General features: G+C 43.4%; 1 protein-coding gene across 1 annotated transcript in view; it reads right to left on the bottom strand.

The window, feature by feature from the left end:
* Nucleotides 1-12498, bottom strand: part of LOC144768869 (integrin alpha-M-like) — a 337089-nt gene that overhangs the window by 20726 nt on the left and 303865 nt on the right. Inside the window, exons 26-29 of the mRNA XM_078652877.1 lie at nt 6975-7049; nt 6047-6163; nt 4370-4468; nt 3984-4094 (exon numbers count right to left, since the gene is read on the bottom strand). Of these exons, the coding sequence (XP_078509003.1) occupies nt 3984-4094; nt 4370-4468; nt 6047-6163; nt 6975-7049 (402 nt within the window). The remainder of the gene's footprint in view (nt 1-3983; nt 4095-4369; nt 4469-6046; nt 6164-6974; nt 7050-12498) is intronic.

Below are 12498 nucleotides of genomic sequence, written 5' to 3'. Positions count from 1 at the left end.
CGGGGGAATGGTCAATTGCGGGATGTCCCAAGTGCGATCTTCCTCCTTTGCTAAATTAATGTCATAATGATCCAAGGGCTCAAAGCAACAATTAAAGTCTCCCGCAATGAGCAGGTTTGCTTTGCCGTTCTAGTAATCCAAATGTGATGACAACTTGGAAACTACCTCTGACTGTTTACCTCCAGGTTTGCCCCTTGAATACACATTAAAAACATACAAGTCTCTAACGTTTGGGCACTGTATCTTTATGATAAGTATGTCATTGCAGCCAGAGTCTGTATGGGCGACCTTAAATCTGTCGTTCTGTTTAACCCAAGTTATCAGACCTCCCATTTCTCTGCCTCTCCTGCTTTGGATTGCGGGAATAGAAAAATTCAAATATCCCTTCCTAAACTGGGGGTCCCCAGGTCTCTTGGAGTAGTATGACCGTGTATTGGTCTATAAACGCTAACCAATCTAAGGACGTTAACTTGCTCTTGAGTCCTGCAATATTCCAGGAGACTATCGAGTGTGCTGGCATACTATTGCATGCATACTTGGTAGCCTGCAGGAATTTACCATGGGGGGTATTGCCTAACAGCTCTTTATTCCTTAGTGGAGCAATGGACACAATAGACTGATCATTGTAACTTAAGTCAGGCCTGTAATCCCCACCCAACTCTGGGTCCTGCATATAGATAGAATAATCCTGCTTAGGAAGAGAACTATTGTCATCTCCCCTATCCCCTTCACCTGCCCCCGGGGAAGTTACTGGGGTTTTAACCTGGGTTAGGGCATAAGGCTTACAGGTCAGCCCTCTGGCAAGTCAATCAACCCCTTCTAGACCGGACAGCGTGGTAAAACGATTGAACGCTGGAATATTAAAACCACAGCCTGCTAAGTTTCTTCTGTATGTATTCCTGGGTCTTTGTGTGTTTCCCACCAGTGATAGGGGGTAGAAATAGCTAAGATCGTACGTGGACATTCCCCCCCACCACATTCCAGATAGCAATCCCTCATGTGTGCAACAACCCTACCGTCCCTAACGTTTATTATAATGACATCCCCTTCTTTGTCCTTGGGTCTTTGCCCCACCCAGCCCAGGCGTCTAACGTACAGTATCTCTCCATCTAGGTTAGGTGGAAGGGGTCGATTATTCCGAAGCCAGTAGACCAGCTTATTTTTAAGTTCTCGATAGCCCTCCTTCGTCCCAGCAGCCAGTTCTGGGACCCCAGTGAGGACTATGACATATGGGGCTGCTTCAGGTGGAAGATCTATACATTGCAAGGCACCAAGAGTAGTCTTGGATGATAGGTAGTCCCTAGCTCCCTGTACAGATTTAGGAGCCGGTGCGCTTCCTTCTTTGCCTCTGGTAGGTACATTGCTAATTTCCAGAGGGGCCGGAACGGTCGTTTGTGGGCTGCTGATGGTACTAACCTTATGGGTTTGTGATTTTGTGATTAGACCCTCTCTCTGTAGCACATGTGAGGTCGGGTTTGGGTTAGGGGGTGGGAGGTCATCGTGGGGTCGGTTAGTGTTTGTTATAATTGCATCCTTTAGGGACCCCACTTGGTCACTCAGCCGTTTTACTCTCTCCACTAAGGGTATTAATAGAGATTTCAATAAATGTTCCATGGCTCTAATTATATCTGGTTGGGAATTAGTGGGTAAGGTTGGGCAATGAGGTGTTTTTTCCTTATCCTCTTTAGTTGGATTTGAAGCCTTCTTAGGGCTCGAAGTGGTTTTAGTAATTTTAGGACGTCTGCCCGCTTGACAATTCCCCCTGCGCTTTCTTTTGTTTACCTGCCCTGGTCTTAATAGGTTATCCACCTTCTTAGTGGGGGCGAGTTTAGGATGGTGTATCCCCCCCAGTACTGATTAAAATTGGGGATTCTATATTAGAATAATCGTTTTCGGACTCCCTGCTTGTATCAGTCATTATGTACTTGTCTTGTAGTTGCAGAGGGATCCCAATGTCTTCATTTGCAACCCTTTCCATGCCTATTGGTTCAGGGGTGGTAACATATTTGATAGGGCCCAGAGACGAGCGCTTATTTTGCGACAATTCAGTAGATAAGCGTTTCTCTGTGATTGCAATTTCCCGTTCTAGTACATTTGCTGCCCTTGTTATAAACTGGTTTAAGGTCAATTGTACAGACCCTCCCACCAAGGATTTTCTACGTGGACTTGGGCGATGATTTATTTCCCTTATAAGGGTTTTTACCCCAATCACAATGGAATCTAATATAATGTCAAGGGCTGGTTACGATGTTAATTGTGATAAGGGTCCACACAAAAAGTTAAATAACCAAATGTCAGTATCATTAGGTAAGGGTCTTACGTTGTAGATGCTTTTAAGTAGAAATCCGATGTCAGGGGGATGGCCCAGCCCTGCCTCCTCCTGCCCCGGATGGGCATTGATGGCCCGCCCTTTGCCCGGGCACAGCCCGGCGCCGCGCGCGCGCGTCCCGCGATGCGGAGTGACTGGGCTGATTTATGACACCTGGGCAGAGTGTGTCTGGAGGGTGTCTCTCTGCCCCGGTGACTGCTGGGCAGTGTAGTTCCTCCTCCGCTACTTTTGTCAAAAGTCCCCCAAATACGAGCGTTTCCCGCGGAGCGGGAAACGCGAGATGTAGGCAGAAAGCAGGTGGGGGGAGCGTGGTTCTCCTCCAGGACGTGGGCCCCTCTGCTGCTCCAAGAAAATCGGCACAGTTTGCAGGTATTTCATCAGGTGTGACAAATAACACTCTATTACAATATTGCCCTCAAAATGGCACATAACAAGTGGATTTGAGGGCTTGCTGCATCAAATTACACATATCTACTTATTTACCAGGTAGTTTCCCCAAATTAATTTTGGTAGGTTTGACCAGCTGAACTTTACCTGTAGAAAATTGCAGGGAGAGTGGGGCTTATTACACAACTTATTTCTGCGGTATGTATGGTAACTAGATTTACTGCACATTTTGCAATTAATCAGATTAATAATAATAGGGCTCTCTGTTTTTCCCCTATAACCTCCCCACAAAACCTTTTTTTACTTGACTTAAGTTCCAGTCTAGGCATGGACCCTTTTCGGTACACAGAAAAACCAGTTTGCAAAGATACCCTGGCTTTGATTACTACTCCTGTGCGCACTGCTTTGAGGAGCAACTCAATGGTAAGCCTGGGCGTAGTTCGCGGAGTTTAGCTAACGCGGAACTCCGCAAAGTACAAAATAAACACTGCAATACACGGAGCTCCACGAGCAGTGGTGTGTGTTAGATAAATGCAGTTCGCAGTGATTTTCAGTGCCAGGTGCTTGTCCTCACTTTGCAATGATTACAAACTGTACCATACACAGCGCAAGCAGGCGCTGCTTCCTTTCTGCCACTCAAGTAGTTTTTTACTCGAGTGGCAGCTTTTTCAAATCGAACGGACGGTTTCTCAACACGAGCAGACGTGAGCATACGCAACCACTCGCAATGAGAAATTTGACCGCCCGCAGAGTTTGATTTTTCACGCTTGCACTCAGCAACTTGATGTTGACGATCGCGAACGAGGAAAAATCTTGCCGGAAGGTGGATTTTCCTCGCTTGAGCTCGCCAACTTGACGTTGACAAATGCGAGCAAGGAAAAAGACTCCGCTCCGCAACGCGAAGCTGAGTTTTTCGGAACTCTGCGAGCTCTGCGGAGTGCAGAAAACTCCGCACACTCCGGGAGTGGAGTTCACCGCCCATACTTACTCACAAGCACTTTCACGACAAGGCAACTTATTATATCACTAGCTCCCACTTCCTCAGTGCTCCTGAAAATGAAGTGTGCATTGTAAGAAGCACAGGAAGTCTGGAAAGAGGAGTCCTGAGTTCTAAGCAAAAACAAAAAATTAGAAAAAGAGGTTGACAGAGAGAAAAAGAGAGCTAGTGAAAGAGCGAGGTGTGGAGAGATAGGGAGCCACAGAAGGAGAGATGATGTGGGTAAAAAAGAGTGATCCTGGACAGATAGAGGTTGATGAGTAGTTGTACCCGGTATAGGATCGCCACCAGCAGCCCCAACAGAACCAGTCCAGCGATGGAGCTGCCTAGCACAATTGGCAGGAGGTTGACTGTAGAGATCACTTCCACCTCAGTCGTAACCTGTGCAGGACAGAAAGAGGGAGACAGGAATGTTAATGATCAGGATCAGGTTCCTCACTCATTTGGCAAGAGTTGAGACCTGGGTCTGTTTCCCTCCATTTGAAAAGATCAGTGCTAGGCACTAAAGAAGGACTGATATGCAGAGAGGTGGGGAATGATCTACGCAGTTTCTCTTTGTATTTCTTATTTTTGCATTTCTTGTGATTTGCCTAGTGCACCATTGACTTTAAATTACACAAATTCTTCCTGTATCTGGGCTTTGACAGATAGGTTACCTGTGCACAATGGAAGCTCTCCTCCGGGCTCTGATAGAACCTCATCCTGTCGATGGTGATCGAAGCTTCACTCTGGACCCACCGCTTTTGGACACTCAGCTAGGGAGCGAGCAAAGAATGTTAGCAAAATCTTTCCCGCCAATGTATCTCTACCGCCGCTCTGTCACCCTGTCCTCCAACACCACAATGACGATCCCTCACCAACACCAACCACGGCCCTGCATCCGCGACCACCACAACAATATAATGCCAACCAATGCCACCACATCAACAACAACCTATTCCCAACACATCACAGCAGCAACCATCAGCGGTTGGTAGTGGGAGTACCTGCAGGGCGGTGACTTGGGGAGGGGTAGGGGCAGGGTGGGGGGTAGTAAACTATGGATTACGGAGGTTTACAGGTAAGTAAACATATAAATAAATAAAACGAATTTAGTTGTGCGCACTGCATCGCATTTAGGGATGCAGTGCGGGCAACAAAATTTGCTTTATTAATTTATATGTTTACTTACCTGTAAACCTCCGTGATCCATAGTTTACTACCCCCACCCTGCCCCTCCCCACGTCACCGCCAGGCAGGTACTCCTCCTACCGACCGCGGCTGGCAGCAACCTAGCCCCAAACAGCACCTCAAGAAGCAAGCTCTGCAAATATCAGATTTCGTTTTTCTAGTATCCTTTTCATAGTGAATACCACAGAGGTAGACATGATACACGGATATATTCAACCATGCAGCATAAATGCAGACAGATGAAGACCAGTGCAGACAGCTATCCACACACATCGAATTAGTTACAAGGACACAATCACACAAACAACAGACACACAGGCATTCACACACACATAAATCTATGTACAAGCACCTATACAGGCAGGCAACAGACAAGGGTAATTTTACTAGAACCCAAATATAAAAAGGTAGAAACAAATCTTCAAGTCAGGCAACGCAACGTTATATTGTCTAACGGCCAGAATATGCTGTGAAAGTGACACAGTGGTCACTTGGTAGCTAGACTCATACAGAAACACAGACCTAAATGGGTGCATGGAAAATAAAAAAGCCTACAATAGGTCTTTATAAAGTTGCTAATCTTCCATGTTTTTGTGTTGGCCTTTTCAATAGACTGAATATGTGCCCCTGTTAATAAGCTGCTACAGTTTGTGTTGAAATAGCAGTTAGGAAGTACAGTTACAACTTTCTCTCTTCTTTTGGTTTTGTACATGCTGAACAAAAAGTGTGTCTAAGAGCTGCAAAAGTATTTTTTAATGAAAGAAAATAGATTTAATTTGTTAGCAATGGATGGAAATGCTTAGGCCGGATGACATTGCTCTGGGTTTCATCGCTCACCCAGTACCATTTAGAGAGAAAATTGATGAACATCAGGAATCAGATCCATACAACATGTGCAATGTTCTAACAAAAATACCTACCACAAATCTAATATTTCTCTTTCTACCCTCTATTTCTCCTTCACTCTAGCTCCTTTTCTTTGCCTCGTGGTCTCCCCCCTCGTTCTAGCTCCTACTTCACTGCTCTAGATTGTCTCTACCCCATGGTCTGCCAGAAGGTGTACCTAATCTGATTAAAATGAGACCCTGGGACCAATGGAGAAACCTATCTCGTAATCTCCACAATTCCCCATATACCAGTACACATCGAGGGACGCGAGGTACCTGAGCATCGTTGGATGGGAAAAAGAGACCCTCGAAGTGAAAGCTGACAACTCCGGCCCTGGACAGCGAGGCGATTTGGCACTGGATCATCCTTGCACGGACAACATGGCTTCTAACCTGAGACAGAAAGAGAGAGAAAGAGAGAGAGATATCAAGCTCAACAAACGACATTCTCTTGTTACACATCCATGTTCCCCTCTAAAGACTCTCATGTCCACCAGTGTAGCCACCTATGAGTTGCAGTACATGCCTCTCATCCGATCCCCACCTTCTCCGGCAGTAGGATTCCAGCAGTACTGAGTAAGGCAGCTAACATGTTCCACAGCCCACTGGGTCCAGCACCAGAATACACCAAAGCCCTTTAACCCAACCTCTCCACAGTTTTCACCGAATATATGATGTTACAACACAAACAATTACAACGCATGCTTTTACATTGCAACTACCTTTACATCACATGATTCCACAACGCATGCCAATACAATGCATTTTTAGAAACTACCTTTACAACGCATTCCATTACAACGCATACCATTACAACGCACACCATTACAACGCATAATACTTCTAGGGTAACACTAAGTGTTGGATAGTTTAGGAGTACAAATTACTATTCCCATTCCAGTGAGTGCAACAGTAGGGTAAGTGTTGGATAGTGTAGGGGTAAAAACTACCTTTCCCATGTATCCCAAAACCCATGCCCACCCTAAAACGAAACAAAATCTCCATTACTTACCCTATAATGCTTTGTAATGACATGCATTGTAATGGCATGCATTGTAATGGCATGCGTTTTTAATGGCATGCGATATAAATGCAGTTGCGTTTTAACGGTAGTGCGTTGTAATGACTGCGTTGTAATGGTTGTTGCCCTTATCACCACATGTGCAAGTAGTGACAGCTATGTTGCAGTAGCTAAATCTCTTACCTTTGCACCATCCCGCGCTGGCCCAGGTTTAAAGGGAGCACCACTGCCAAGGTTAATGCAGGTTGTGTTTTGTCCCTGTTCAAAAAAGAATAACTGGTTCAAAGAGTGAGCACGGTATGGGTGAAATACTAGATGAATTCTTCCCCAACCCAAACAGCAGGACAACTACATAGGGAGCGCTGTAAAGGTGCCCTGCAGTTGACTCTCAAAAGACCTTTATTTGGTTATTCATACCCCTAAAGTGCAGTGCATAAAATATTTACTTTTTCGCTTTATAAAATGTAATGTTTACAAAAGTAATACTTTCCATTAATATAAATCGTTTGTCCATAATTCATTTCTTTTATTATTGTTCATAAAAAACTGTCCTTTTATTTAGCTTGTTACTGTTGTAAATCCGCTTTTCGGAGGAGGTCACTTGTTTGTAAAAAGAATTTTACACCTCGACATATCAATTTGTTGGATGTACTGCCCATCCAGCAGGTAACTGCTTGCCTACAGGTGCGAAAGTTTAGTGTCTTTCTTAGGTCCTTGTTTATTGGGCATATACACATCAGATGACTGATAGATTCTGTTCTATAGCCGCATAGACGGCAGTGTGTGTTTTGCTTTCTGCCTTTCCATGTTGTAAGTAGATCTTTTGAGTTGTGGGCTCCTAAACGGTACCATATGAAGCTCCTTTTTATGACTGGATGAAAATGCCCTGATATGTAACCTTGCGGCCTCAAGTAGGTGTAGGAATTAATCACTGTCCATGCATGTCGCCATTTGACCAAGATATTTATGTCTTCCAAAAGCAACATTTTCCTTGGTGTGGCTTTGTAAATGATGCCCTGTCCATCTTTCTGTCCCATGCTTCTTGGATACCTAATTCTGCTAAATCTTTTCCCAGATGTGTGCCCCATAAGTTTAATTGTTTTTGCTCCAACTGTGCCTTGATTTCTGCCCAGCATAAGTTATTCAATGATTCGCCTTCTTAGGCACGAAGTTCCCAGCATAGTTTTACGAAGGCATTCATTCTTTGGTATTTCTGGTTTTGGAGTCCAAATTCTAAACGGACCTGGGCTGGGGATGCTGCTTTATGGAGGCACAAAACTGCCTTGTACACCTTGGTCTGTAGCTCATTCAGTATAACTATTTCCTTGCCACACCAAACTGTATGTCAAGGAGGGTAGCACCTGTGCTGCCATCACCTTCATCAGATGGTTATGAGAAGGGCAGCTCAATTTCTTTTTTAAAGAATGTGAGCAAAGATTAATGATTGAGCTTTGGCTCTCATCAACGTTATTTGGTCAGTTAATGACATGTGATGACCCATGTTTATTCCCAAATACTTGTATGAGTGTATCGATTCTACTTGTTCGCCTTTTACATACCATTTGTATTTGCTGAACTGAGTGTCCACTAAGCGTACAACTTTTGTTTTCCTCATGTTCAGCTCTAGCCCTTTCATCTCAATGTAATTTGTCAGAGCGTTGATGACTCTTTGCAGGCCAATTGGACTTTGGCTCAAAACCACAATGTCATCTGTGTATTGCAGGCATAACATTAACTCGTTTGCCAGTTTGGGTGGATGGCTCCTGGCTTTAATCAAATGCCTATTTATGTCGACCAGGTACAAATTAAATAAGCTCAGTGCCAACACACAGCCTTGCTTCAGGCCATGTTTGATGCTTATTTTAGCTGAACCTCAGCTGCCATCTCCAAGTTTTACCTGGGCCCAAGTGTCGCTATAAAATGCAACTATGGCATCAAGTAATTTCTGTCATAGTCCCCATGCTTTCAATTTTGCCTAGAGTTGATCTCGTGGTACTCTATCAAATGCTGATTTTAAATCTATAAAGCATGCAAACAACCAAGATTTTTTTCTCATGGTTTTTTCAGTTAACATTGCCAGGACTGTCAAGTTTGTTATTGTTCCCATGCCGGACCTGAAACCTGTTTGGAATTTTGTAATCACGCTTTTCTCCTCCAGCCATGCCTGGTGGAGTACTAAGATGCAGGATGCATATACTTTTGCTTCCACGTCAATCAAGGCTATCAGCCTATAGTTATCCGGCTTGGTATGGCTCCATTTTTATATATTTGGTGGAATATATTGCCTTTTCAAGAATTTGGCATCCTGTTCTGACTGTAAATGTAATTAACCCTTTCACCGCGGCGGAAATTCCGCCGCGGTGCGGGTGATTTATAGCCTGGGCGTGGTTCGGACGGCCCCCGGCCGTCGTCCGCACACGCCCACCGTGACGTCGGCCGGCCGCCGGCCGTCCGACGCACGCAAGGGGTTAAAGAGCGGCATAAAATACTCAGCCCACTAGCCTGGAGCTTGCTCAAGTAGTACATTTGGGAGACCATTCAGCCCGGCTGCCCTCTCAGCCTTTAATTTTTATTTTTCTCTTTACTAGTTTTACATCAGTTAGTGCTGTGGGCCTGTGTGAGGGTGTATCAGGTGATTCCCCTTCATGTTTTTCCCTTTTCTGCGGTTGAATGCTAGATGTTACTACCCTGTTCATTCCCTCTAGTGTTTCTGCCATTGGTTCTTTGATGTACTTAATTTGTATTTGATTGAGGTTTGAGATTTCCAGTAATTGAATTACCTGCACATTCGTCTCCTGGATGATCTTCCTATGTTGGGGAGTGGTATACATTTTGTGAACATATGATTTCCAGGTTTTTTCACTTATTCCTGCGTTTTGGTACTGTATCTGTACTTTTGTTAAACTGTTTGTCATACCCCAAAATTCCTTACTATTTGGCAGTTTACTAGCCCAGATTAGTTTTCCCCAGAGGTCTTCCTTATACACCTGTTTTGACTCCCTGCATTCTTTCCTATATTTCTTCCTCATTGCTGTGATTTTACTTTTATCCGTTTTCATACCTTTTCTTGCTGCTGCCTGAATTCTCACCTCTCTTAATAATTGTAATTAATAAAACGAATTTCGTAGCGCACCCTGCATCACAAAATGTGATGAAGGGTGCGCTACGAAATTCGTTTTATTAATTAAATTGTTTACTTACCTTCAATAATCCATACTCCGGTTTTTAGCACCCCCCCACCCTGCCCCTCCCCCGCCCCGCCTCTCCGCCCCACCGAAACTCCCTCCACGGGCCGTGGCTGAATACTAGATCAAAACTTTGGCGGAACGTCAGGGTCTCATTACCTTGGCACATTTCTCCACATATGGGCATTCCAGGAACAGATCTTAATGAATTCTGCTGTATGTGCTCTTTGTTGGGCCCCTGGTGTTTTACCTTTGTTATGCAAAAACGTAGAAATAGCCGCTGCACTCCAAGGTAATCAAGGATATATAGGTAATCCAATTGATAATGTACTAGGTACTCTGAGAGATCACCTTCTGGTTGCGAAAGGTGCGAGAAACTGAACGAAAAGGAAGTCTTACAGGGTGTAAGAACTACCGCAGAGTACTCTTACATGCACAGAAAAGTGCATTGCATATAGGTAATCACGAAAGACATAAAGATGTCTCAAAATGTTTGAATAAAGTTTATTCAGTTCTTCAAAAGATTTCAAAGTATCCAAGGAACATATTTTATAATCATATGTTTTTCAAGGTGAATTTATGAGAAACGAACAAAATAGATATAATCCATGTGAGGTTCTTAGGAAGATACATTTAGCAACCCCAATGCATTTCGTGCTACGGATAGCACTTCTTCAGGGGGAATAAGTATCTAAAAAGAAAAACAAAATGTAACAAAATGTAGGTCGCTGGACAACAGGAATACATGAGAATATAACGAAAGCATGCACAAGACATGACATGAATAAAAAGGTTCTAAACCGTAGGCAGGTGAAGAGGTACTGGCATAAAAAACGATAATATATAAAGAACCAAATCCTCCAGATTGGAAACAGAACAGCAAGTGAAAAATAGAACAGCAGGTGAAAAATACTGGACCATAGCGGTATGAAAAACCAACCCGAAAAAATAGTGTGTGAAAAAACTCGAACAAAAATAGGTGAATTAACTAAAATAGGTGAATTAACTAAAAGAGGTCCATGCAGGGCACATTAAAACGTGCTCGTGATTAAAAGTGAAAAACGCATCGTGAATCCATGTGGAATAATCGCTTACCTAGAACCACAAGGGTAACGGGTGAAAACACGTAAACTGTGTTCGGAGAAAAACCGAGAGTAAACCCGGAAGACGCCACGCATGCGCGGAGGTGCACTTTTAAAAAAAGAAAACAGTCAAGAACCGGCACCAAAGAAATAGGACTGGACGAAGTGAAAGTAAACCCACATACATAGACGAAGGAATACGTAAATATAATGCGTGATCAATGAACTCTGTAAAGACGAACAATATAGTATGAGAGCATAAAAGAGAAAGGTAATGAAAGGGTGAAGTAAAAAAGACAAAGAAAAATAGGGAAAATGTGCATGAAGAAAAGGGAATAAAATGAAGGAATAAAGAAAGAAGAGAATAGTGCGAAGAGAATAGTACAAATGATATGCAATGTCCAAAAGAGAAAAAATATATATATAATCTGAGGAGAAAAATCCAGTACATTCAGGAATAAATCACAGGCAGAAGAGAGTAAGCGTCAGATAAAGTTCAAAGGTGACAGCTGAGTTCAATTCTGTCGTTAAGCCCCTTAGGCTGCAAGGCTTGTAGGAGATAAATCCAGTGAAGTTCGCGTTGTAGCAACAGTTTGTTGTTGTCTCTGTTAGGAAATTTCTTTACCACTTCTAGGACAAGAAACCGAATTTGACTAGGATTGTGAGATTGTGCCACAAAATGTGCTGCAATGCATGACCTTAGATTTTTTGTACGAATGCTGCTCCGATGTTCTGTGAGTCGAGTTTTGATTTTTCGTTCTGTTTTACCCACATATGGGAGGCCACACGGGCATTTCATCATGTAAATGACATTCATAGAGTCACATGTTGCATTCACTTGAAGGTGAATGGGGGTATCTTTCATAGAATGACAAATGGTGTTGCCTGGTATGATACTGTTACAATGTCCACAGTTCCGGCAAGGTATGGTACCTTTGTAGACAATTGGAGTCAGTGATATAGGTTGTTTCAGAAGAGTTTGTAGATTGTTGGAGCGTTGATACGCAAAAATGGGCGGTTTGTCAAAAATATGGTTGAAATCTTTCTCTAATTGAAGCATCGGCCAGTGTTTGCGAATTGCTTCCTTGATTTTTGGATTGTGTAGAAAATTTGGAGACAAAGACAGAACGATTTTCATCTGTTTGAGAAGTGTTTTTGGATTTGAGAAGGTCTGCTCTATTAAGACACATTGCTCGTTGTTCTGCCGATTTCGTGATTTGAGTGGGATAACCTCTACGATGAAATTTAGAGATGATTTTCTGACTATCCTGCGTGTAAAGCTCCGGTGTGGAGGCGATGCGTTTGGCACGTAGCAATTGTGAGTATGGTAGATGATGTTTGAGGCTGGGTTGGTGAAAACTTTGGTAGTGAAGGTAATTATTGCGGTCAGTTTGTTTCGTGTATATGGGTGTGATAAATTGGTTGTTGATCAATTTAATC

Source organism: Lissotriton helveticus, chromosome 7 (assembly GCF_964261635.1).
Source record: "Lissotriton helveticus chromosome 7, aLisHel1.1, whole genome shotgun sequence".
Classification (NCBI taxonomy): Eukaryota; Metazoa; Chordata; class Amphibia; order Caudata; family Salamandridae; genus Lissotriton; species Lissotriton helveticus.
Note: the sequence above shows the minus strand (reverse complement) of the source record. Positions and strands in the feature narration are given on the sequence as shown.